This window comes from Salvelinus alpinus, chromosome 1, assembly GCF_045679555.1.
Source record: "Salvelinus alpinus chromosome 1, SLU_Salpinus.1, whole genome shotgun sequence".
Lineage (NCBI taxonomy): Eukaryota > Metazoa > Chordata > Actinopteri > Salmoniformes > Salmonidae > Salvelinus > Salvelinus alpinus.
Genome location: NC_092086.1, coordinates 31045362 through 31070688, shown reverse-complemented (window position 1 = coordinate 31070688; position 25327 = coordinate 31045362). Strand labels below are relative to the sequence as shown.

Genomic DNA, 25327 nt, shown 5'->3' with positions numbered 1-25327 from the left:
GCCATGACCACGAGCCCGTCCTCCCCAAAATAAGGTGCCACCAACCTCCTGTGCTATATATACAGAAGTATGTGGACACCCCTTCAAATGAGTGGATACGGCTAATTCAGCCACACCCATTGCTAATTGTGTATAAAATCGAGCACGCAGCCATGCAATCTCCAGACAAACATTGGTAGTAGAATGGCCTTACCGAAGAGCTCAGTGACTTTCAATGTGGCACAGTCATAGGATGCCACCTTTCCAACTAGTCATTTTGTCACATTTCTTCCCTGCTAGAGCTGCCCTGGTCTACTGTAAGTGCTGTTATTGTGAAGTGGACACGTCTAGGAGCAACACTGTCCTCGGATGCAACACTCACTCCCGAGTTCCAACCTGCTTCTGGAAGCAATGTCAGCACCCTAACTGTTCGTCAGTAGCTTCATGAAATGGGTTTCCATGGCCGAGCAGCTGCACACAAGCCTAAGATCAATGTCTAGCATTGGCTGGAGTGGTGTAAAGCTCGCCGCCATTGGACTCTGGAGCAGTGTTAACACGTTCTCTGGAGTGATGAATCACGCTTCACCATCTGGCAGTCCGACGGACAAATGTGGGTTTGGCGGATACCAGGAGAACGCCACCTGCCCGAATGCATAGTGCCCACTGTAAAGTTTGGTGGAGGAGGAATAATGGTCTGGGGCTGTTTTTTATGGGTTGGGCTAGGCCCCTTAGTTCCAGTGAAGGGAAATCTTAATGCTACAGCATACAATGACATTCTAGACTATTCTGTGCTTCCAACTTTGTGGCAACCATTTGGGGAAGACCCTTTCCTGTTTCAGCATGACAATGCCTAGTGCACTAAGCGAGGTCCATACAGAAATGGTTTGTCGAGATCGGTGGAGAAGAACTTGACTGGCCTGCACAGAGCCCTGACCTCAGAACCATCATACACCTTTGGGATGAAATGGAACGCTGACTGTGAGCCAGGATTAATCGCCAAACATCAGTGCCCGACCTCACTAATGCTCTTGTGGTTGAATGGAAGCAAGTCCCCACAGCAATGTTCCAACATTTAGTGGAAAACCTTCCTAGAAGAGTGGAGGCTGTTATAGCAGCATAGAGGGGGGGACCAACTCCATATTAATGCCCATGATTTTGGAATGAGATGTTCGATGAGCAGGTGTCTACATACTTTAGGTTATGTACTGTATTTCTGTCTGAATGTTCCAAAACGTTGTGTCCTGCTAAAAACCATCCCTAAGTTATTCCGTCTGTAAACATCGTATGTACAGTATATAGGTCTCTCACACCAGGGTTTGGATTACAATTCCTGCTTGTTTGAAGCAGAGGGGAAGCCCTAGACGCCTGAGAAGCATATTGCAGTCACAGCCAGTTCCATGCTGGTTATATGAAATATACCACCATTGGATGAGAGAGTACCCCATGCCCAGTAGACTACACGTTGCCTGTCACACTGACACACAACTACTGACTAGCACCGACACAGCTGCAGTGCCTGTCAGACCACAGGGATACAGTCAGAGAGCAGTGAGATGAAGGCTAGAGGAGGAGGATGAGGAGGAAGGAGGAGAGGGAGACTGAGAGTCTTTAGATGTGTTCCTGTCTTCTTATCTCCTGTGTCTGGAGAGTCACTGGACCTGGGAGAGATAAGCAGTACACTGATGTTGTCTTTATTCCCTTATTTATTCTCTCTCTCTCTCCCTCTCCCCCTCCACCTGTACGGGTCTCTCTCTTTTTTGATAAAGTTGATGATTCTCTCTCATCTCTCTCTCTTCCTGTATCAGACAGGGACGTGAAGCCCTGCTCTGCTCTGTGTTGTGGTAGTGATAATGATAAGAGGCAGTGTGCTTGGCAACACTCCCCTAGCCTCCACTACCACCAGCATCATCTATAATAGATCTACAGGTGGTTGTACTCTCTGCACTGTAGAACATAGACAGAGTTAAGCTGTGTGGCTGTGCTCTCTGCACTGTGGAACATAGACAGTGTTAAGCTGTGTGGCTGTGCTCTCTGCACTGTGGAACATAGACAGAGTTAAGCTGTGTGGCTGTGCTCTCTGCACTGTAGAACATAGACAGAGTTAAGCTGTGTGGCTGTGCTCTCTGCACTGTGGAACATAGACAGAGTTAAGCTGTGTGGCTGTGCTCTCTGCACTGTGGAACATAGACAGAGTTAAGCTGTGTGGCTGTGCTCTCTGCACTGTGGAGCATAGACAGAGTTAAGCTGTGTGGCTGTGCTCTCTGCACTGTGGAACATAGACAGAGTTAAGCTGTGTGGCTGTGCTCTCTGCACTGTGGAACATAGACAGTGTTAAGCTGTGTGGCTGTGCTCTCTGCACTGTGGAACATAGACAGAGTTAAGCTGTGTGGCTGTGCTCTCTGCACTGTGGAACATAGACAGAGTTAAGCTGTGTGGCTGTGCTCTCTGCACTGTGGAACATAGACAGAGTTAAGCTGTGTGGCTGTGCTCTCTGCACTGTGGAACATAGACAGAGTTAAGCTGTGTGGCTGTGCTCTCTGCACTGTGGAACATAGACAGAGTTAAGCTGTGTGGCTGTGCTCTCTGCACTGTGGAACATAGACAGAGTTAAGCTGTGTGGCTGTGCTCTCTGCACTGTGGAACATAGACAGAGTTAAGCTGTGGGGCTGTGCTCTCTGCACTGTGGAACATAGACAGAGTTAAGCTGTGTGGCTGTGCTCTCTGCACTGTGGAGCATAGAGTAAAGAGCGGGATGTTTGGTTGCAGTGGCTGAAACTACCAGCTGTCTGCAGCATTCTCTGCTGCCTCAATGTAATTCTGTCTTGCCTGGTCATTCTTTGTCTCAACTTTTCTGGTATCCTCTTTGAAATGTCTGTACCCCAGAGCCATCTAGCCACCTAGCCATGTCTCTCCCTCTCACCTTTAGGAGAGAACAGAACAACCGCAGGCTTTCTCCTCATAGTCCTGTCTTTGGTCGATTGTCCCCATCTGCCTCACAGACCTGTTGCCCAACGTTGGGTCAACGTTAGGAAGTGATGCACACAACGTGTGTTTGTTTGGATTGAGCGGTAGGTCCTTGATGTGGAGTGGCTCTCCTCTCTTCTCTCCTCTGTCTGCGGCCGCCTCATCCATCTGTCCTTGTCAGGGAGAATGCCACAGACAGGATCCAGTACCAGCTGGGCAGACATCACAAGCAAACACACACTTTAGTTTAGTCTAGCACCAGTTTATGTTTCACCACCAATGTCTGGCCTGGCCCTGCCCTGCAAGCCTTGGCATGTGGGCCTCCCATGGTCAGAGTTGGATGTGGGCCTCCCATGGTCAGAGTTGGATGTGGGCCTCCCATGGTCAGAGTTGGATGTGGGCCTCCCATGGTCAGAGTTGGATGTGGGCCTCCCATGGTCAGAGTTGGATGTGGGCCTCCCATGGTCAGAGTTGGATGTGGGCCTCCCATGGTCAGAGTTGGATGTGGGCCTCCCATGGTCAGAGTTGGATGTGGGCCTCCCATGGTCAGAGTTGGATGTGGGCCTCCCATGGTCAGAGTTGGATGTGGGCCGCTCAGCTCCACAGAGAGGGAGGTAAGTGTGGGCCGTCTTTCAATATTTAATCAAAAATGTTGTTAAGACTTTATAATAACTTTTATTTAGAAGCCTGATTTGCTGAACTGAGTGTCAGAGGTTAAACAAAAGTGTTTCTCTGCACCAGCTCTATGCTCAGAGGGCAGAGGTTTGTCCAGCCACTGCCTGTTTAGTATTAAATGATTGGTCGTTCTGGAGTATACTGGATGTCCACTGTCTTACTGACATGTCATTTAGTTCAGAACAGTTTGGTCTCCAGCTCTGGGTCGTCAAACAGGCATCATTTATTTAGGATTACTGAATGAGCTCACCAACTTGAATCTTCACACCATAGAGAAAACACACACTCACACACTATACTCCCGTCCTTCGCCCCTCCCTGGCCCTTTGAGGCTTAGCTGGAGAACTCTTTCCTCTCTCTTTCTGTCATTTGTTGTCATCTACAAAGTCAGATGATCTCTGTTTCAGAAGGCTGTGATCCCGCCTGCTCCCTTGCAGCTGTCTTCCACACTGTGTGAAGCTGCCTGGGAAGTTCATAGAGAAATAAGGAGGTCAGTCACAACAAGAGGAACGGAGAAGAAGGAGAATGAACTCCGTCGACTCACTACAGTACAGTTTCTCCTCCCGGCTTAATCCCCTAACAGAGTTGAACCATTGATGGTTTTACTCCATAGCCATGTCAGTCAGTCCACTTGTGTCTTAACACACTCTAAGGTGGGCTGACGTCAGAGTTGTCGTTCCTGTTAGCCGTCTCTTCAGTCTTTAGGCTCATTGTGTTTTTTATTCCCTGTGTAATCAAAGGGGACAGAGCGGGCGTGTTTGGTGAGGGAGTATGTATACACATCTGTCTCCCCGGGCCGATAGACGCATCATGGATAGCTTACGGAGTAACGGGGTTGACAAAAGGGCTGACTGGCAGAAAGAGGAGCCAAGCGGATATGGGCCTAGCTGAGCTGAACACACACAATGCCTTGAAGTGGCCCGAGGTATTCCCTTTCTGTAAACAGTCAGAGCTGAGGGAAGAAACTAACTGTGTGTTAAGTGCTGGCCTTTGAAGTTTGAAGTCCTGTATTGTTTAAGACAAACCGAGGGCGGAGGTCAGGGAGGGACGTGTGTGTGTACGTTTGTGTGTGTGTGTGTACATGTGTTTGTGGTGGAGCCTTGTCTTGAGAAAAAGGAGGAGATGCAAAATAAGTAAAGGGCTTTTTTTCTGTTTCTTTTCTTATTCTCTTGCAGATTGAGAACCCCAGGTATTTGAGAGAGAACCCTATCCCCTTGTCTCCGGTAAGTGTAAGGGAGGGTTCCCATGTGTGTTGAGGGCAGATAAGTGTTACCTTTTACTCACTCTCTCCCCCCGTCTCTTTCTTACCCACTCTTTTATTTCCATACTGTAGATATTCCTCAAATCCAGCCTGAAGAATAGCACTGTGACTGATGAGCAGACCCCAGTTGCAAGACAGGAGAAAGAGGTGGGCACTAGAACACCCACCTAACCATAGACAACCATCTAATAACCATCAACCATTCCAGAAAGCAATACCTGTTGAGTACCTCAATCAATACTGAGGTAGAGTACCTTATGATAAGCTGTAGACAACACTCTTTACCAAGAGAGTTTCCATCTATATTTTCCATAATAGTCTATTTACCACCACAAACCGATGCTGGCACTAAGACCGCACTTAACGAGCTGTATAAGACCATAAGCAAACAAGAGAATGTTCACCCAGAAGTGGGGCTCCTAGTGGCCGGGGACTTTAATGCAGGATTGCTTAAATCCATTTTCCCTCATTTCTACCAGCATGTCACATGTGCAACCAGAGGGGGAAAAAACTCTAGACCACCTTCACTCCACACACAGAGATGCGTACAAAACTTTCCCTCGTCCTCCATTTGGCAAATCTGACCATATTTCTATCCTCCTGATTCCTGATTACAAGCAAAAACTCAAGCATAGGAAGTACTCGCTCAATACGGAATTGGTCAGATGACGCGGATGCTAAGATACAGGACTGTTTTAAGAGCACAGACTGGAATATGTTCCGGGATTCAGCCGAAGGCATTGAGGAGTATACCATATCAGTCACCGGCTTCATCAATAAGTGCGTCGACGACGTCGTCCCCACTCTGACCATAAGTACATATCCCAACCAGAGGCCATGGATTACAGGCAACATCCGCACTGAGCTAAAGGCAAAAGCTGATCCTTTCAAGGAGCGGGACACTAATCCGGAGGCTTATAAGAAATCCTGCTATGGCCTCCGATGAACCATCAAACAGGCAAAGCGTCAATACAGGACTAAGATCCTACTACAATCCTGCTACTACTCTGACGCTTGTCTGATGAGGCAGGGCTTGCCAAACTATTACGGATTACAAAGAGAAACCCAGCCACGAGCTGCCCAGTGACACAAACCTACCAAAAGAGCTAAATGCCTTCCATGCTCGCTTCGAGGCAAGCAATACTGAACCATGCATGAGAGCACCAGTTGTTCCAAACAACTGTGTGATCACGCTCTCCGTAGCCGATGTGAGGTAAGACCTTTTAAACAGGTCAACAGTCACAAGACCATAGGGCTAAACGGATTACCAGGATGTGTACTCAGAGCATGCGCTGACCAACTGGCAACTGTCTTCACTGACATTTTTAACTTGTCCCTGACCGAGTCTGTAATACCTACACGTTTCAAGCTGACCACCATAGTCCCTGTGCCCAAGAACACTAAGGTAACCTTCCTAAATGACTACCGCCCCGTACCACTCACGTCTGTAGCCATGAAGTGCTTTGAAAGGCTGGTCATGGCTCACATCAACACCATAATCCCAGAAACCCTAGACCCACTACAATTTGCATACCGCCCCAACAGTTCCACAGATGACGCAATCTCTATTGCACTTCACACTGCCCTTTCTCACCTGGACAAAAAGAACACCTACATGAGAATTCTGTCAGTGACTACAGCTCAGAGTTCAACACCATAGTGCCCTCAATGCTCATCACTAAGCTAAGGACCCTGGGACTAAACACCTTCCTCTGCATCTGGATCCTGGACTTCCTGACGGGCCGCCTCCAGGTGGTTAAGGTAGGCAACAACACATCTGCTATGCTGATCCTCAACATGGGGCCCTTCAACTCCTGTACTCCTTCAACCACGACTGCATGGCCATGCACGATACCAACACCATCATTAAGTTTGCCGACGACGCAAAGGCCAGATAACCGACAAGGATGAGACAGCCTATAGGGAGGAGGTCAGAGACCTGGCAGTGTTGCAAGACAAAGTAGCTGATCGTGGACTACGGGAAAAGGAGGGGCTAGCATGCCCCCATTCACATCAACGGGACTGTAGTGGAGCTGGTTGAGAGCTTCAAGTTTCTTGCAGGCACTAAGTCCTATCATTAACAAACTATCATGGTTCAAACACATTAAGACAGTTGTGAAGCGTTCACGACAATGCCTATTCCACCTCAGGAGACTGACAAGATTTGGCATGGGTCTTCAGATTCTCAAAGAATTCGATGTCTACACCATTGAGAGCATCCTGACTGGTTTCATCACCGCTTGGTATGAAAACTGCTCGGCATCCGACCGCAAGGCGGAACAGAGGCTAGCGTGTACGGTCCAGCACATCACTGGGGCCAGGCAAGCGGTACCGGAGCACCAAGTCTTGGTCCAAAAGGCTCCTTAACCGCTTCTACCCGCAAGTCATAAGACTGCTAAACAGTTACGCAAATGGCTACCCAGACTATTTGCTTGACCCCTTTTTTACGTTGCTGCTACTCGCTGTTTATTATCTATTCATAGTCACTTTACCCATACCTACTGTACATGTACAGTGCATTCGGAAAGTATTCAGACCCCTTGACCTTTTCCCCAAAAATGACTTTACAGCCTTATTCTAAATTGAATTACATTTTTAAAACATAATCAATCCACACACAATACGCCATAATGACAAAGCAAAACCAGGTTTTTAGAAATTGTTGCACATTTATAAAAAATAAAAAAAAACGATACCTTATTTACATAAGAATTCAGACCCTTTGCTATGACTCGAAATTGAGCTCATGTGCATCCTGTTTCCATTGATCAGCCTTGTAATATTTCTACAACTTTATTGGAGTCCACCTGTCGTAAATTCCATTAATTAGACAAAGGCTATATATACCTGTCTATATACGGTCACACAGTTGACAGTGCATGTCAGAGCAAAATCCAAGCCAGAACAGCGCAAACTGGCTCTAACCAGAATAGAAAAAGGAGTGGGAGGCCCCAGTGCACAACTGAGCAAGAGGACATTAGAGTGTCTAGTTTGAGAAACAGACGCCTCTGAAGTCCTCAATTGGCAGCTTCATTAAATAGTACCGCAAAACACCAGTCTCAACATCAACAGTGAAGAGGCGACTCTGGAATGGTGGCCTTCTAGGCTTTATCCATAGTGATGGAGGTAGGCCTGGTCAATCTCCTATTCCATGTCAACGGGACGATAGCGTGAGAATTTGTGAATCCAAATTCTAAGGAGTAAAAGAGTTCAAGATCATAACATTAACCCAAAACTGTGAACCACAAGTTAAGTCCCATTCAAAGCAAATTTAACATAGTGCCACACTGTTGTCACTCTGGTAAAGAGTTTAATCTCCTTATGCATGAAAATTGTGTTCTAGGCTGCGCTTTGTGTTGCGTTTGTGTTGTTCCCAAAGGGACGATTCCGAATGCCCCTTTAAGAGAGAAAAAAACCTGACCAGTGGTGACAGTTTTTCCTTGTGGATTTAAGCTGAAAATCCCATTCTGAAAGGACGCTTTGAAGTCCCCCACCCGCCTTTACTCACACTGTTAATATAAAACTGAGCATATCTTGACTCTAATCGCCATGGCTTTTTATGTCCCCCTGGAGAAATGCTGTACTCAATTAGATCGACTTCAGTGAGCTGGCCAAGAAGGGAGAGGGACAGAGAGGGAGAAATAGAGAGAGAGAGGAAACGTGGGAGAGAGAGAGTGGTTCAATGGGCACCACCAACAATGCTCATCAGCCCTCCTAATGTGGTTTTTCATTCTGACTGGAGGAGAGGAGACTAATGTGGTGATATTCATTCTGACTGGAGGAGAGGAGACTAATGTGGTTATATTCATTCTGACTGGAGGAGAGGAGACTAATGTGGTGATATTCATTCTGACTGGAGGAGAGGAGACTAATGTGGTTATATTCATTCTGACTGGAGGAGAGGAGACTAATGTGGTTATATTCATTCTGACTGGAGGAGAGGAGACTAATGTGGTGATATTCATTCTGACTGGAGGAGAGGAGACTAATGTGGTGATATTCATTCTGACTGGAGGAGACTAATGTGGTTATATTCATTCTGACTGGAGGAGAGGAGACTAATGTGGTGATATTCATTCTGACTGGAGGAGAGGAGACTAATGTGGTTATATTCATTCTGACTGGAGGAGAGGAGACTAATGTGGTTATATTCATTCTGACTGGAGGAGAGGAGAATAATGTGGTTATATTCATTCTGACTGGAGGAGAGGAGACTAATGTGGGGATATTCATTCTGACTGGAGGAGAGGAGACTAATGTGGTGATATTCATTCTGACTGGAGGAGAGGAGACTAATGTGGTGATATTCATTCTGACTGTAGGAGAGGAGACTAATGTGGTGATATTCATTCTGACTGGAGGAGAGGAGACTAATGTGGTGATATTCATTCTGACTGGAGGAGAGGAGACTAATGTGGTGATATTCATTCTGACTGGAGGAGACTAATGTGGTTATATTCATTCTGACTGGAGGAGAGGAGACTAATGTGGTGATATTCATTCTGACTGGAGGAGAGGAGACTAATGTGGTGATATTCATTCTGACTGGAGGAGAGGAGACTAATGTGGTGATATTCATTCTGACTGGAGGAGAGGAGACTAATGTGGTGATATTCATTCTGACTGGAGGAGAGGAGACTAATGTGGTGATATTCATTCTGACTGGAGGAGAGGAGACTAATGTGGTGATATTCATTCTGACTGGAGGAGACTAATGTGGTGATATTCATTCTGACTGGAGGAGACTAATGTGGTGATATTCATTCTGACTGGAGGAGACTAATGTGGTGATATTCATTCTGACTGGAGGAGAGGAGACTAATGTGGTGATATTCATTCTGACTGGAGGAGACTAATGTGGTTATATATATTGATTTGATGTGATTTGATATTCATTCTGACTGGAGGAGAGGAGACTAATGTGGTGATATTCATTCTGACTGGAGGAGAGGAGACTAATGTGGTGATATTCATTCTGACTGGAGGAGACTAATGTGGTGATATTCATTCTGACTGGAGGAGAGGAGACTAATGTGGTTATATTCATTTTGACTGGAGGAGACTAATGTGGTGATATTCATTCTGACTGGAGGAGAGGAGACTAATGTGGTTATATTCATTCTGACTGGAGGAGACTAATGTGGTGATATTCATTCTGACTGGAGGAGAGGAGACTAATGTGGTTATATTCATTCTGACTGGAGGAGACTAATGTGGTGATATTCATTCTGACTGGAGGAGAGGAGACTAATGTGGTTATATTCATTCTGACTGGAGGAGACTAATGTGGTGATATTCATTCTGACTGGAGGAGAGGAGACTAATGTGGTTATATTCATTCTGACTGGAGGAGAGGAGACTAATGTGGTGATATTCATTCTGACTGGAGGAGAGGAGACTCACATGTTCACATAACTTTTTGTGTTATTACATTTTCAGCCCAGTCAGGCACCAAGTGTCACAGTCTTCCTCTCCGCTGTTTGTTGAGAATCAAGAGGTGAAAGAAAGCAGGGCCTTCGAGCCTGAAAATGGGAACTAATGCTTGGAATATTATTCTGTGTGTGCGTGTGCTGTATTGTGTGTGTGTTTATGGTAGTGTGTGTGTCTGTGTGTAGGAGGTTGATAGCAGTCAGCTGTCAGTCCCAGAATGTGTGTTGAGGAGCCAGGGAGGAGAGCTGGCCAGCCCTCAGTAGTTTTATAGAGGCCAGATCACTACCCAGCGTGGCGATATGGGGCCTAGTTAAAAGGCGCTCAGAAGCACTTGACTTTCAAGAGAGGAAATGGTGGTGAACTGGGATTTTACTGTCTGGGCTGGGAATGTGTGTGTGTGTATCGGTGTATGTACGTGTGTGTGTGTGGGCGAGGTGAAAAATTGTTTCCTGCACCTCTTACCTCCAACCCCACAAAGGGAACAGAGAAACTCCTGCCAGCAAACCTGACTGGCTTTTGTAGATGCGCTTATCTGGTTTCACAGTGGTTGTTTTATGGTCTTTTTTTCAGTCAAACCGTCTGTTTTCTTACCCCTGGTTGCCTCGGATGGGTTCTGTATGTTTTAACCTTGGGCATGGCGTCTACTAGAGCAACAGGTTTATATCACAGGTCTGACAACTAACAGGGTCGTATTCATTAGAGGACACAGTAGCAAAACGTTTTGCATGAAAAATGAAAACTAACATTTCTTATTGGGCAAGTTCAGGTAGTCCCTCCTGGTTTCAGGCAGTTTTTTTCTCTCCATTTGGTGCCTAATGAATATGACTCAGGTCTAACCCCCAGGCATTTGTTTATGGAGCGACTGCCCCTGAAATATACATACATACAGTTGAAGTCGGAAGTTTACATATACCTTAGCCAAATGCATTTAAACTCAGTTTTTCACAATTCCTGACATTTAATCATTCATTATTGTCCATTTCGAAGACCTATTTGCGACCAAGCTTTAACTTTAACTGCACATTTTCCAACTCCAAAACATAAACTCAGCAAAAAAAGAAACGTCCTCACTGTCAACTGTGTTTATTTTCAGCAAACTTAACATGTGTAAATATTTGTATGAACATAACAAGATTCAACAACTGAGACATAAACTGAACAAGTTCCACAGACATGTGACTAACAGAAATGGAATAATGTGTCCCTGAACAAAGGGGGGGTGAAAATCTAAAGTAACAGTCAGTATCTGGTGTGGCCACCAGCTGCATTAAGTGCTGCAGTGCATCTCCTCGTCATGGACTGCACCAGATTTGCCAGTTCTTGCTGTGAGATGTTACCCCACTCTTCCACCAACGCACCTGCAAGTTCCCAGACATTTCTGGGGGGAATGGCCCAATCCCTTACCCGCCAATCCGACTGGTCCCAGGCTTGCTCAATGGGATTGAGATCCGGGCTCTTCACTGGCCATGGCAGAATACTGACATTCCTGTCTTTCAGAACGAGCAGTATGGCTGGTGGCATTGTCATGCTGGAGGGTCATGAAGAGGCTGCAGGAAGGGTACCACATGAAGGGAGGAGGATGTCTTCACTGTAACGCACAGTGTTTTGATTTCCTGCAATGACAACAAGCTCAGTCCGATGATGCTGTGACACACCCCCCAGACCATGACGGACCCTCCACCTTCAAATCGATCCCGCTCCGGAGTGCAGGCCTCGGTGTAACGCTCATTCCTTCGACGATAAACGTGAATCTGACCATCACCTCTGATGAGACAAAACCACGACTCGTCAGTGAAGAGCACTTCTTTCCAGTCCTGTCTGGTCCAGCGACGGTGGGTTTGTGCCCACAGGCGACGTTGTTGCCGGTGATGTCTGGTGAGGACCTGCCTTACAACAGGCCTACAAGCCCTCAGTCCAGCCTCTCTCAGCCTATTGCGGACAGTCTGAGCACTGAGCACTGTCAGCTTAAGAGGCCCACCGGACAAATTCCTTGGCCACTATACCTATTCTGCCAATTGGCCTGGTTTACCACTTGGAGCCCTGCTGATCCGTCTGCCGATGTAATAGCACGAGGGGGCCACAACAGACTTTCTTCCGTCGCGACGTCCCTCCAAGGCCCTTCTGTTAGCTTGCTAGCCCCGGCCCGCAAGCTGCCTGAAGCCACTCACTGGACTCCTATGATCACTCGGCTACGCATGCCTCTCGCTAACGTTAATATGCCTTGTCCATTGCTGTTTTGGTTGGTATTTATTGCCTTATTTCACTGTAGAGGCTCTAGCCCTGCTCAATACGCCTTATTTAACGATTTAGTTCCACCCACCACACATGCGGTGACATCACCTGGTTTAAATGATATTTCTAGGGACAATATCTCTTTCATCGTCACTCAATGCACAGGTTTACCCTCACTGTATCCACATCCTACCATACCTTTGTCTGTACATTATGCCTTGAATCTATTCTACCGTGCCCAGAAATCTGCTCCTTTTACTCTCTGTTCTGAACGTACTAGACGACCAGTTATTTTAGCCTTTAGCTGTACCCTTATCCTACTCCTCCTCTGTTCCTCTGGTGATGTGGAGGTTAATCCAGGCCCTGCAGTGCCTAGCTCCACTCCCATTCCCCAGGCGCTGTCATTTGCTGTCTTCTGTAACCGTAAAAGCCTTGGTTTCATGCATGTTAACATTAGAAGCCTCCTCCCTAAGTTTGTTTTATTCACTGCCCTTGCACACTCTGCCAACCCGGATGTCCTAGCCGTGTCTGAATCCTGGCTCAGGATGACCACCAAAACCCCAGAAATGTCCATCCCTAACTATAACATTTTCCGACAGGGTAGAACTGCCAAAGGGGGCGGTGTTAGCCTGCAGAGTTCTGTCATACTTTCCAGGTCTGTGCCCAAACAATTCGAGCTTCTACTTTTAAAAATCCACCTTTCCAGAAACAAGTCTCTCACCGTTGCCGCTTGCTATAGACCACCCTCTGCCCCCAGCTGTGCCCTGGACACCATATGTGAACTGATTGCCCCCCATCTATCTTCAGAGCTCGTGCTGCTAGGTGACCTAAACTGGGACATGCTTAACACCCCGGCCATCCTACAATCTAAGCTTGATGCCCTCAATCTCTCAGATATTATTAATGAACCCACCAGATACAACCCCAATTCCGTAAACACGGGCACCCTCATAGATATCATCCTAACCAACTTGCCCTCCAAATACACCTCTGCTGTTTTCAATCAAGATCTCAGCGATCATTGCCTGCATCCGTAATGGGTCTGCGACCAAACGACCACTCCTCATCACTGTCAAACGCTCCCTAAAACACTTCTGCGAGCAGGCCTTTCTAATCGACCTGGCCGGGGTATCCTGGAATGACATTGACCTCATCCCGTCAGTAGATGATGCCTGGCTATTCTTTAAAAGTGCCTTCCTCACCATCTTAAATAAGCATGCCCCTTTCAAAAAATGTAGAACCAGGAACAGATATAGCCCTTGGTTCTCTCCAGACCTGACTGCCCTTGACCAGCACAAAAACATCCTGTGGCGTTCTGCATTAGCATCGAATAGACCCCGTGATATGCAACTTTTCAGGGAAGTCAGGAACAAATATACACAGGCAGTTAGGAAAGCTAAGGCTAGCTTTTTCAAGCAGAAATTTGCATCCTGTAGCACAAACTCAAAAAAGTTTTGGGACACTGTAAAGTCCATGGACAATAAGAGCAGCTGCCTCCTCCCAGCTGCCCACTGCACTGAGGCTAGGAAACACTGTCACCACCGATAAATCCACTATAATTGAGAATTTCAATAAGCATTTTTCTATGGCTGGCCATGCTTTCCACCTGGCTAGCCCTACCCCGGTCAACAGCCCTGCACTCCCCACAGCAACTCGCCCAAGCCTCCCCCATTTCTCCTTCACCCAAATCCAGATAGCTGATGTTCTTAAAGAACTGCAAAACCTGGACCCCTACAAATCAGCCGGGCTAGACAATCTGGACCCTCTCTTTCTAAAACTATCTGCCGAAATTGTTGCAACCCCAATTACTAGCCTGTTCAACCTCTCTTTCGTATCGTCTGAGATTCCCAAAGATTGGAAAGCTGCCGCGGTCATCCCCCTCTTCAAAGGAGGAGACACTCTTGACCCAAATTGCTACGGACCTATATCTATCCTACCCTGCCTTTCTAAGGTCTTCGAAAGCCAAGTCAACAAACAGATTACCGACAATTTCGAATCCCACCGTACCTTCTCCGCTATGCAATCTGGTTTCTGAGCTGGTCATGGGTGCACCTCAGCCATGCTCAAGGTCCTAAACGATATCATAACCGCCATCAATAAGAGACATTACTGGCTTTCATATCTGTCGAATCACCACATTCTTATTGGCAGACTCAACAGCCTTGGTTTCTCAAATGATTGCCTCGCCTGGTTCACCAACTACTTCTCTGATAGAGTTCAGTGTGTCAAATCGGAGGGCCTGTTGTCCGGACCTCTTACAGTCTCTATGGGGGTGCCACAGGGTTCAATTCTCGGGCCAACTCTCTTCTCTGTATACATCAATGATGTCGCTCTTGCTGCTGGTGATTCTTTGATCCACCTCTACGCAGACGACACCATTCTGTATACTTCTGGCCCTTCTTTGGACACTGTTAACTAACCTCCAGACGAGCTTCAATGCCATACAACTCTCCTTCCGTGGCCTCCAACTGCTCTTAAATGCAAGTAAAACTAAGTGCATGCTCTTCAACCGATCACTGCCCGCACCTGCCCGCCCGTCCAGCATCACTACTCTGGACGGTTCTGACTTAGAATATGTGGACAACTATAAATACCTAGGTGTCTGGCTAGACTGTAAACTCTCCTTCCAGACTCACATTAAGCATCTCCAATCCAAAATTAAATCTAGAATCGGCTAGAATCGCAACAAAGCGAAATATGCTTCATTTATGCTGCCAAACATACCCTCGTAAAACTGACCATCCTACCGATCCTCGACTTTGGCGATGTCATCTATAAAATAGCCTCCAACACTCTACTCAACAAATTGGATGCAGTTTATCACAGTGCCATCCGTTTTGTCACCAAAGCCCCATATATTATTCACCTCTGCGACTTGCATGCTCTCGTTGGCTGGCCATCACTTCATACTCGTTGCCAAACACACTGGCTCCAGGTCATCTACACGTCTCTGCTAGGTAAAGCCACGCCTTATATCAGCTCACTATAGCAACACCCACCCGTAGCACGCGCTCCAGCAGGTATATCTCACTGGTCACCCCCAAAGCCAATTCCCCCTTTGGCCGCCTTTCCTTCCAGTTCTCTGCTGCCAATGACTGGAACGAACTGCAAAAATCAATGAAGCTGGAGACTTATATCTCCCTCACTAGTTTTAAGCACCAGCTGTCAGAGCAGCTCACAGATCACTGCACCTGTACATAGCCCATCTGTAAACAGCCCATCCAACTACCTCATCCCCATACTGTATTTATTGATTTATCTTGCTCCTTTGCGCCCCAGTATCTCTACTTGCACATTCATCTTCTGCACATATATCACCAGTGTCTAATTGCTATACTGTAATTACTTCGCCACCATGGCCTATTTATTGCCTTTACCTCCCTTATCTTACCTCATTTGCACTCACTGTATATAGATTTTTATTTTTTCTACTGTATTTTTGACTGTATGTTTGTTTATTCCATGTGTAACTCTGTTGTTGTATGTGTCGAACTGCTGTGCTTTATCTTGGCCAGGTTGCAGTTGTAAATGAGAACTTGTTCTCAACTAGCCTACCTGGTTAAATAAAGGTTAAATATTTTATTTTTTTAAATGGAGGGATTGTGCGCTCTTGGTGTAACTCGAGCAGTTGTTGTTGCCATCCTGTACCTGTCCCACAGGTGTGATGTTCGGATGTACCGATCCTGTGCAGGTGTTGTTACACGTGGTCTGCCACTGCGAGGACGATCAGCTGTCCATCCTGTCTCCCTGTAGCGCTGTCTTAGGCGTCTCACAGTACGGACATTGCAATTTATTGCCCTGGCCACATCTGCAGTCCTCATGCCTCCTTGCAGCATGCCTAAGGCACGTTCACGCAGATGGTCATCTTTCTTGTTGTGTTTTTCAGAGTCAGTAGAAAGGCCTCTTTAGTGTCCTAAGTTTTCATAACTGACCTTAACTAGTTAAGTGCTATCTAGGTATATTTAACTTTTGTACTAACTGTTCAAAAGATGCAAAATGAATGTACAAGACGTTCAGTGAGGAGATCCCTTCTCCAGCCCAGATATGAAACGCCCTGTCTAATAATGATGGAGAGAATGTATGGTTCTTTAATAATGGGGCAGAAGTTGAAAATTCACTGAGACCAAGCGATCGCCTGAAATGTTTCCAGATTGTTTCATGAATGTTTCATAATATGGTTTTTAATGTATTTGGAAACCGGCTCAGCTAGTTTAGAGCAGAGTAAGACAGCTATGGAGGTGTTCAATGAGATATCCAAGGTCAACCATTTTGGTGATTAAGCCAATGTTTAAAATACATTTATTAAATTCCTTATTTTCTGTTTGCCAGAAAATCTCCCCATAGAATGTAGTAGCCTGAATACCACAGTGGTTTATAAATGGATATTGGAGGTCTGTGTTTCTTTGGAATCTGTGACACTCAAAATGTTTTCTTTCTTTTCAATCAGAGTTGACAATAAAGGGGGGTTTGGTGGATTTTCGGCAAGTCCTAGCCCTGCAGGGTGGAGTTGTGACCACACACACACACACACACACACACCCCACACACATGACGCCTCTTCAGAAGTGTCTCAGTGACTCACTCTGACTCCATCCTCGCCACCTGAATCTTATCATCTCCTGTGGTTCCACATTAAGCCCCGTACGCAGGCCTCGCCCACCATGGCGTGGCTCGTCTGACCACCAGCAGGAAATGACCTGCGGCTGGTTCTGGTCCTCGCCATATGTTGCTAAGCCCCGACAGCCAGTTCCTATTTTAAGGAACTCTGGGCTCTCACACCAAGCTCATCCCCAGTTCAGCTACTGACTACAGTGATAAGTTGATAAGATCGCTGACTGTACCAGTTCAGCTACTGACTACATTGATAAGTTGATAAGATCGATGACTGTACCAGTTCAGCTACTGACTACATTGATAAGTTGATGAGATCGCTGACTGTACCAGTTCAGCTACTGACTACATTGATAAGTTGATAAGATCGCTGACTGTACCAGTTCAGCTACTGACTACATTGATAAGTTGATGAGATCGCTGACTGTACCAGTTCAGCTACTGACTACATTGATAAGTTGATGAGATCGATGACTGTACCAGTTCAGCTACTGACTACATTGATAAGTAGATAAGATCGCTGACTGTACCAGTTCAGCTACTGACTACATTGATAAGTTGATAAGATCGCTGACTGTACCAGTTCAGCTACTGACTACATTGATAAGTTGATAAGATCGCTGACTGTACCAGTTCAGCTACTGACTACATTGATAAGTTGATAAGATCGCTGACTGTACCAGTTCAGCTACTGACTACATTGATAAGTTGATAAGATCGCTGACTGTACCAGTTCAGCTACTGACTACATTGATAAGTTGATAAGATCGCTGACTGTACCAGTTCAGCTACTGACTACATTGATAAGTTGATAAGATCGCTGACTGTACCAGTTCAGCTACTGACTACATTGATAAGTTGATGAGATCGCTGACTGTACCAGTTCAGCTACTGACTACATTGATAAGTTGATAAGATCGCTGACTGTACCAGTTCAGCTACTGACTACATTGATAAGTTGATAAGATCGCTGACTGTACCAGTTCAGCTACTGACTACATTGATAAGTTGATAAGATCGCTGACTGTACCAGTTCAGCTACTGACTACATTGATAAGTTGATGAGATCGCTGACTGTACCAGTTCAGCTACTGACTACATTGATAAGTTGATAAGATCGCTGACTGTACCAGTTCAGCTACTGACTACATTGATAAGTTGAGTAAGTGTGTGGTAGCGTGGCAGCTGGAGCAGACGTTGGCCACCATGATGTTGAGACACTTTAGTCTCATATGGTCATCTATTTTCACCCATGGTTGAGGTTACAAGTCTAGTCCTTGTAATCCCCTCTACACACACCCTTACTGTGCTGGGCTCACACCACAGGTGCTATGGGATGGGGCCGTGGCATATTCAATGAAATTATCCAAGACCATTCAGCCAGTCCCACCCATGGGGTTAGAATTAGGCTTACGTGATGTGATTGCTTTGGCACATGCAGATGGGTTGATACATGCAAACAGAGCGAGAGAGAGACTACATTTCCCCTGGTACTCCTGGGGTTCTCCTCACAAGCACCATCACAGGGCTCTGTGTGATTCTTCCTCTAATGGCTGCAGCTCGGCCAAACGGGTCTGGAGCTGAGGTTCAGTTTCCAATCTGCCCATGCTTTCCAAAGGCATAATGATGCAACTGCTTCCATGCCTGGGTCCTATGGGAAGGCCTCTCAGCTCTGTGTTTGATTCAGACGACTAGCCCCTCTTATCTGATTGTATGATTGTGGTTAAAGGACAACACTGGGCCTTGTGAAGTTCCTAAGGGAGCTCTCTATGTAGTGGCTTTTAGTGTAAAATGGCCGACGATCCAAAGGCAGGCGTATGGTACTCAGATATTCTGTCTTTTCTTAGATTGAATGGGTATTGTTTTTGTTAGTTATGCACTTTATGTCCTTAAAGGGACCTACCTCCATGTTGAATAGTAGTAGTGAATTGTTTTAGGAAGAAATGTTCTGTCACATTAAGTGACATTCAAAAGTCTTTCCTTTTTAAAAACTTTGTTGGTTGTAGTGTTTTGCATTTTACCTCAAAGTACAATTATCATGCTAAGATCCATTAGCTTCTCCTCCCAGTGGAGGAATGGCATGTTAATGGTGTTCAGTAGATAGCAGGGCACTGCAGAGGGAATATTTTCTAACATCTGTGTTTATGGAAGATGAAAGCTCTATCAGGGCATTGTAGTTCTGCTGCAGAACAAGATACACAAACACAACCCTGCTTTGTGGGCCCAGCAGTTAGCAGACATTTTGTGAGCGCGTTCCCCAAGGGGGAAAAAGGCTCGACCCAGGGTCGCTTCTGAGAAAAGAAAAGTGAGAGCAGTTGCTTCTGTCTTTTTCTTTCCGTCTCCCTTCTCCCTCTCTATCCTTTCCTTTCTCAACACACCTTCACCCTTTACCTTCTCTCTCATCCTTCCCTCATCTCATCTCCTCTCTCCTGAGCTGGGTGTCAACAACGTGGCATCTAAGAGAGAAACAACTTTTCAAAAGAAAAGCCACTGTCACACAGAGATGCCTGATTTTGAAGCTTCTCAGAAACCTGAGGTGTGCGAGTCTCTCTCCTTCCTCCTCTCTCCTTTCTCCTCTCTCCTTCCTCCTCTCTCCTTCCTCCTCTCTCCTTCCTCCTCTCTCCTTCCTCCTCTTTCTCTCCTCCTCTCTCCTTCCTCCTCTCTCCTTCCTCCTCTCTCGCTCCTCCTCTCTCCTTCCTCCTCTTTCTCTCCTCCTCTCTCCTTCCTCCTCTCTCCTTCCTCCTCTCTCCTTTCTCCTCTCATTCCTCATCTCTCATTCCTCCTCTCTCCTCCCTCCTCTTTCCCTCCTCTCTCCTTCCTCCTCTTTCTCTCCTCCTCTCTCCTTCCTCCTCTATTCCTCCTCCTCTCTCCTCCCTCCTCTTTCCCTCCTCCTCTACTTCCTCCTCTCTCCCAGTTCTCCTTCCTCCTCTCTCACAACTCTTCTCTCCCTGCTCCTATCTCGCTCCTCCTATCTCGCTCCTCCTATCTCGCTCCTCCTATCTCGCTCCTCCTATCTCGCTCCTATCTCGCTCCTCTTGCTCTCCTTCCTCCTATCTCGCTCCTCTTGCTCTCCTTCCTCCTCTTTCTCTCCCTCCTCTCTCCTTTCTACTCTCTCGCTCCTCTCTCCTTCCTCCTATCTCGCTTGTCCTCTTCTCTCCCTCCTCTCTCTCTCCTTTCTACTCTCTCGCTCCTCTCTCCTTCCTCCTATCTCGCTTGTCCTCTTCTCTCCCTCCTCTCTCCTTCCTCTCTCCTTCATACTCTCTCCCTCCTCTTTCTCTCCTTCCTCTTTCTCTCCTTTCTACTCTTCGCTCCTCCTCTCTGCCTGCTCCTCTCGTGCTGCTCCTCTCTCGCTCCTACTCTCTCGCTCCTCCTCGCTCCTTCCTCTTTCTCTCCCTCCTCCTCTCTCCTTTCTACTCTTTCGCTCCTCCTCTCTCACTCCTTCTCTCTCCTTCCTCCTTTCTCGCTTGTCCTCTCTCGCTCCTACTCTCTCCTTCCTGCTCTTCCTCTCTCCCTCCTCTCTCTCTCGCTCCTACTCTCTCGCTGCTCCATTCGCTCCTCCTCTCTCCCTCCTCCTTTCTCCTTCCTACTCTCTCCTTTCTGCTCTTCCTCTCTCCCTCCTACTCTCTCCTTCCTACTCTCTCCTTCCTACTCTCCTTCCTCCTCTCTCGCCCCTCCTCTCTCCTTCCTCTTCTATCCCTCCTCCTCTCTCGCTCCTTGCTCCTCCTCTCTTGCTCCTCCTCTCTCCTCTCTCCCTCCTCCTCTCCTCCTCTCTTGCTCCTCCTCTCTCCTTCCTCTTCTCTCCTCCTCTCCTTCCTCCTCTCCTCTCTCCTTCCTCATCTCCTCCTCTCTCCCTCCTCTCTTGCTCATCCTCTCTCCTTCCTCTTCTCTCCCTCCTCCTCCTCGCTCCTCCTTTCCTTCCTCCCCTCCTCTCTCCTTCCTCCTCTCTCACTCCTCCTCTCTCCCTCCCTTCTTCCCTCTTTCTATTTTCTCTATAAACCATTTATCAAACGCCCCTGATGTAGTTTGACAAACTTTCTAAAAAGCCCATTTGAAGAAGTGATGCGAAAGTGACACCCACTTGTTTTGGAGCGCCGCTGGAAAATCTACGAGACTCCCTCACTTCAATCAGCCTAATCTCTCCTCCAACAAGTCTCCTGTGGTCTCAGAGATTGCACAAGAAAATGCTGGTAATTCAATAGAAAAGAAAGCGAAACAAGAGAGAACATCACATGGCACCATTGAAGGAGGATAAGTCTAGCAGATTTAGTTGAAATTGTGGGATAATGGCAGCAGTAGTTTACAATAGGACTCATCTAGTTTGAATGTAGAAGACCCTGGGAATGAGTACGATACAGATCCTTGTTGCTCGAAAGCAAACATTAGCGTTGTTGTGAGAATGAATGGGGCAGGTATTGGCTAGTTTGTCAAATGTCAATACAATAGGAGACTTAACCATCTAAGCTACCTCTGCAGATACAGGGTACATGACTGCCCAAAAGGTATTTTCCAACCTGGAAGGACGTATTTGTCACTGAGCCCCAGAGTTGAGCAATGCATCAAAGCCTCCAGTGACTAAAACCTGTGAGTAAGTACATTAGTCACAAAGCAATAGGAACTCATCCTGTCTAATTCCCGTTTGTGTTGACAACGTTAGCAAACTCTTTTTTCCACTGACTGGATGACTGTGTGTCTGTTGGCCCCAGAGCTGCCAAGTCCTGAGGCCAGACAGTTCTACAATGGCACAGATCAGGAGCACATGTCATGCCTTCTCCTCACCCAGGGGCAATCAGATCAGGTAGACTACTAGACACAGTGAGGCAACAACACAACAACTGCCAGCGGCAGTTGAAAGAAGTAGGGGAAGATGTCCATACAGGGCTAGCCACGGGACAGGGTGGCCTCTCCTATCAGTCTCCTCACGTGTTGGTGAGAGCGTCTCGTTAGCCAGATGAAAGAAGTAGGGGAAGATGTCCATACAGGGCTAGCCACGGGACAGGGTGGCCTCTCCTATCAGTCTCCTCACGTGTTGGTGAGAGCGTCTCGTTAGCCAGATGAAAGAAGTAGGGGAAGATGTCCATACAGGGCTAGCCACGGGACAGGGTGGCCTCTCCTATCAGTCTCCTCACGTGTTGGTGAGAGCGTCTCGTTAGCCAGATGAAAGAAGTAGGGGAAGATGTCCATACAGGGCTAGCCACGGGACAGGGTGGCCTCTCCTATCAGTCTCCCCACGTGTTGGTGAGAGCGTCTCGTTAGCCAGATGAAAGAAGTAGGTGAAGATGTCCATACAGGGCTAGCCACGGGACAGGGTGGCCTCTCCTATCAGTCTCCTCACGTGTTGGTGAGAGCGTCTCGTTAGCCAGTTGAAAGAAGTAGGGGAAGATGTCCATACAGGGCTAGCCACGGGACAGGGTGGCCTCTCCTATCAGTCTCCCCACGTGTTGGTGAGAGCGTCTCGTTAGCCAGATGAAAGAAGTAGGGGAAGATGTCCATACAGGGCTAGCCACGGGACAGGGTGGCCTCTCCTATCAGTCTCCTCACGTGTTGGTGAGAGCGTCTCGTTAGCCAGATGAAAGAAGTAGGGGAAGATGTCCATACAGGGCTAGCCACGGGACAGGGTGGCCTCTCCTATCAGTCTCCTCACGTGTTGGTGAGAGCGTCTCGTTAGCCAGATGAAAGAAGTAGGGGAAGATGTCCATACAGGGCTAGCCACGGGACAGGGTGGCCTCTCCTATCAGTCTCCTCACGTGTTGGTGAGAGCGTCTCGTTAGCCAGATGAAAGGCCTGAGTCCGCCAGTATTTTACTCAGGAAACCTGAAGCCACAAAGCAACATGACCTCTGGCAGGGCTGATGAGAGGGATATATGACTTAGGAGGAGCTGTGTTAGGTAGACACTGAGAAGGAATGGGGTTGTCGTTTAGTATTAAGCCCACTCTGTAATAGCAAGCCGTATCTGAACGTGGGTGCTCATGTGTACCTGGTTTGAGTGTGTGAGTATAAATATGTAGAATTACTATTGTAGATGTGTGTTACTTTGTCTGTGTGTGTACACTTCTGGCGTATTAACTAAGTGTGTATTATTTTCCTATGGCATTGTGTGTGTGTGGGAGTGAATGAAGGGCTCTGGGAGCTCTGTCTTGACATGCAGATTCAGACAGTTGAACTGTTGATCCCCTGTATATTGAGCTGAAATGAAAGGAGCCGACTGTCAGTGGATAACTGTAGCCTACATAATGCATTGTTCTCTCTGGCCAAGCCTGTTCTTGTCACTGACTAATACTGTATTTCACTATTATCTCACACACACACACACACACACACACACACACACACACACACACACACACACACACACACACACACACACTGTTGGGTCTGGTACATCCCTCCTACACACATTTGAAGTCCTGTTTTTAGATGAATATATTTTGAAATGTTTATGAAGCTTGATTCATTGACACCGCTGATGCTCTATGTGCCATCAACAATAAATATCTGAAATGCCACTACTTGCCATTAGTTGGCCTAGTTAGTAAAAACAGGGGCAGCGGACGTTGCCGTTGCTATTTTGTCCATCTCCTGTGCTGCATTTGATGATGTGTCTATTGACTCCCCTGTCTGTCATGGTGCTGTGTGTCTCTGTGCAGGCTGAGATGAAGACTAAAGTCCTGGAGGCCAAGCACCAGGAGGAGAAACTGAAGATGCAGCAGAAGCACGACGCAGACGTGCAGAAGGTCAGAGTGCTGACTGATTTATCAATGAATTATTTGAATTATTTAATATGTTTGATTATTTGGAATTTTAGATAAATTCACACATACAGCCATAATATCATCTGTAGGGAGGTTATAGTACCGCCCAGACATAAAACCATTAATTTAAATGATGGAGGACAAACGCACAGTGAAGTGAGAGTGCAGAAGGTAGGTACAGTGAGGGAAAAAAGTATTTGATCCCCTGCTGATTTTGTTCGTTTGCCCACTGACATTGAAATGATCAGTCTGTAATTTTAATGGTAGGTTTATTTGAACAGTGAGAGACAGAATATCAACAAAAAAATCCAGAAAAACGCATGTCAAAAATTTTATAAATTGATTTGCATTTTAATGAGGGAAATAAGTATTTGACCCTTCTGCAAAACATGACTTAGTACTTGGTGGCAAAACCCTTGTTGGCAATCACAGAGGTCAGATGTTTCTTGTAGTTGGCCACCAGGTTTGCACACATCTCAGGAGGGATTTTGTCCCACTCCTCTTTGCAGATCTTCTTCAAGTCATTAAGGTTTCGAGGCTGACGTTTGGCAACTCGAACCTTCAGCTCCCTCCACAGATTTTCTATGGGATTAAGGTCTGGAGACTGGCTAGGCCACTCCAGGACCTTAATGTGCTTTTTCTTGAGCCACTCCTTTGTTGCCTTGGCCGTGTGTTTTGGGTCATTGTCATGCTGGAATACCCATCCACGACCCATTTTCAATACCCTGGCTGAGGGAAGGAGGTTTTCACCCAAGATTTGACGGTACATGGCCCCGTCCATCGTCCCTTTGATGCGGTGAAGTTGTCCTGTCCCCTTAGCAGAAAAACACCCCCAAAGCATAATGTTTCCACCTCCATGTTTGACGGTGGGGATGGTTTCTTGGGGTCATAGGCAGCATTCCTCCTCCTCCAAACACGACAAGTTGAGTTGATGCAAAAGAACTCCATTTTGGTCTCGTCTGACCACAACACGTTCACCCAGTTGTCCTCTGAATCATTCAGATGTTCATTGGCAAACTTCAGACGGGCATGTATATGTGCTTTCTTGAGCAGGGGGACCTTGCGGGCGCTGCAGGATTTCAGTCCTTCACGGCGTAGTGTGTTACCAATTGTTTTCTTGGTGACTATGGTCCCAGCTGCCTTGATATCATTGACAAGATCCTCCTGTGTAGTTCTGGGCTGATTCCTCACCATTCTCATGATCATTGCAACTCCACGAGGTGAGATCTTTCATGGAGCCCTAGGCCAAGGGAGTTTGACAGTTCTTTTGTGTTTCTTACATTTGCGAATAGTCGCACCAACTGTTGTCACCTTCTCACCAAGCTGCTTGGCAATGGTCTTGTAGCCCATTCCAGCCTTGTGTAGATCTACAATCTTGTCCCTGACATCCTTGGAGAGCTCTTTGGTCTTGGCCATGGTGGAGAG

At 46.8% G+C, this 25327-nt stretch overlaps 1 protein-coding gene across 4 annotated transcripts in view; it reads left to right on the top strand.

The window, feature by feature from the left end:
* The window catches only part of cep112 (centrosomal protein 112), a 223418-nt gene that overhangs the window by 11644 nt on the left and 186447 nt on the right, over positions 1-25327 (top strand). For all 4 annotated transcript variants that reach the window (XR_011674562.1, XM_071396422.1, XM_071396432.1 and 1 more), the window contains exons 7-9: positions 4794-4841; positions 4952-5026; positions 23798-23884. Coding sequence is in view for 3 of the 4 variants with exons in the window: in XM_071396422.1 (XP_071252523.1) it covers positions 4794-4841; positions 4952-5026; positions 23798-23884 (210 nt within the window). In the remaining variant the exon portion in view is untranslated. The remainder of the gene's footprint in view (positions 1-4793; positions 4842-4951; positions 5027-23797; positions 23885-25327) is intronic.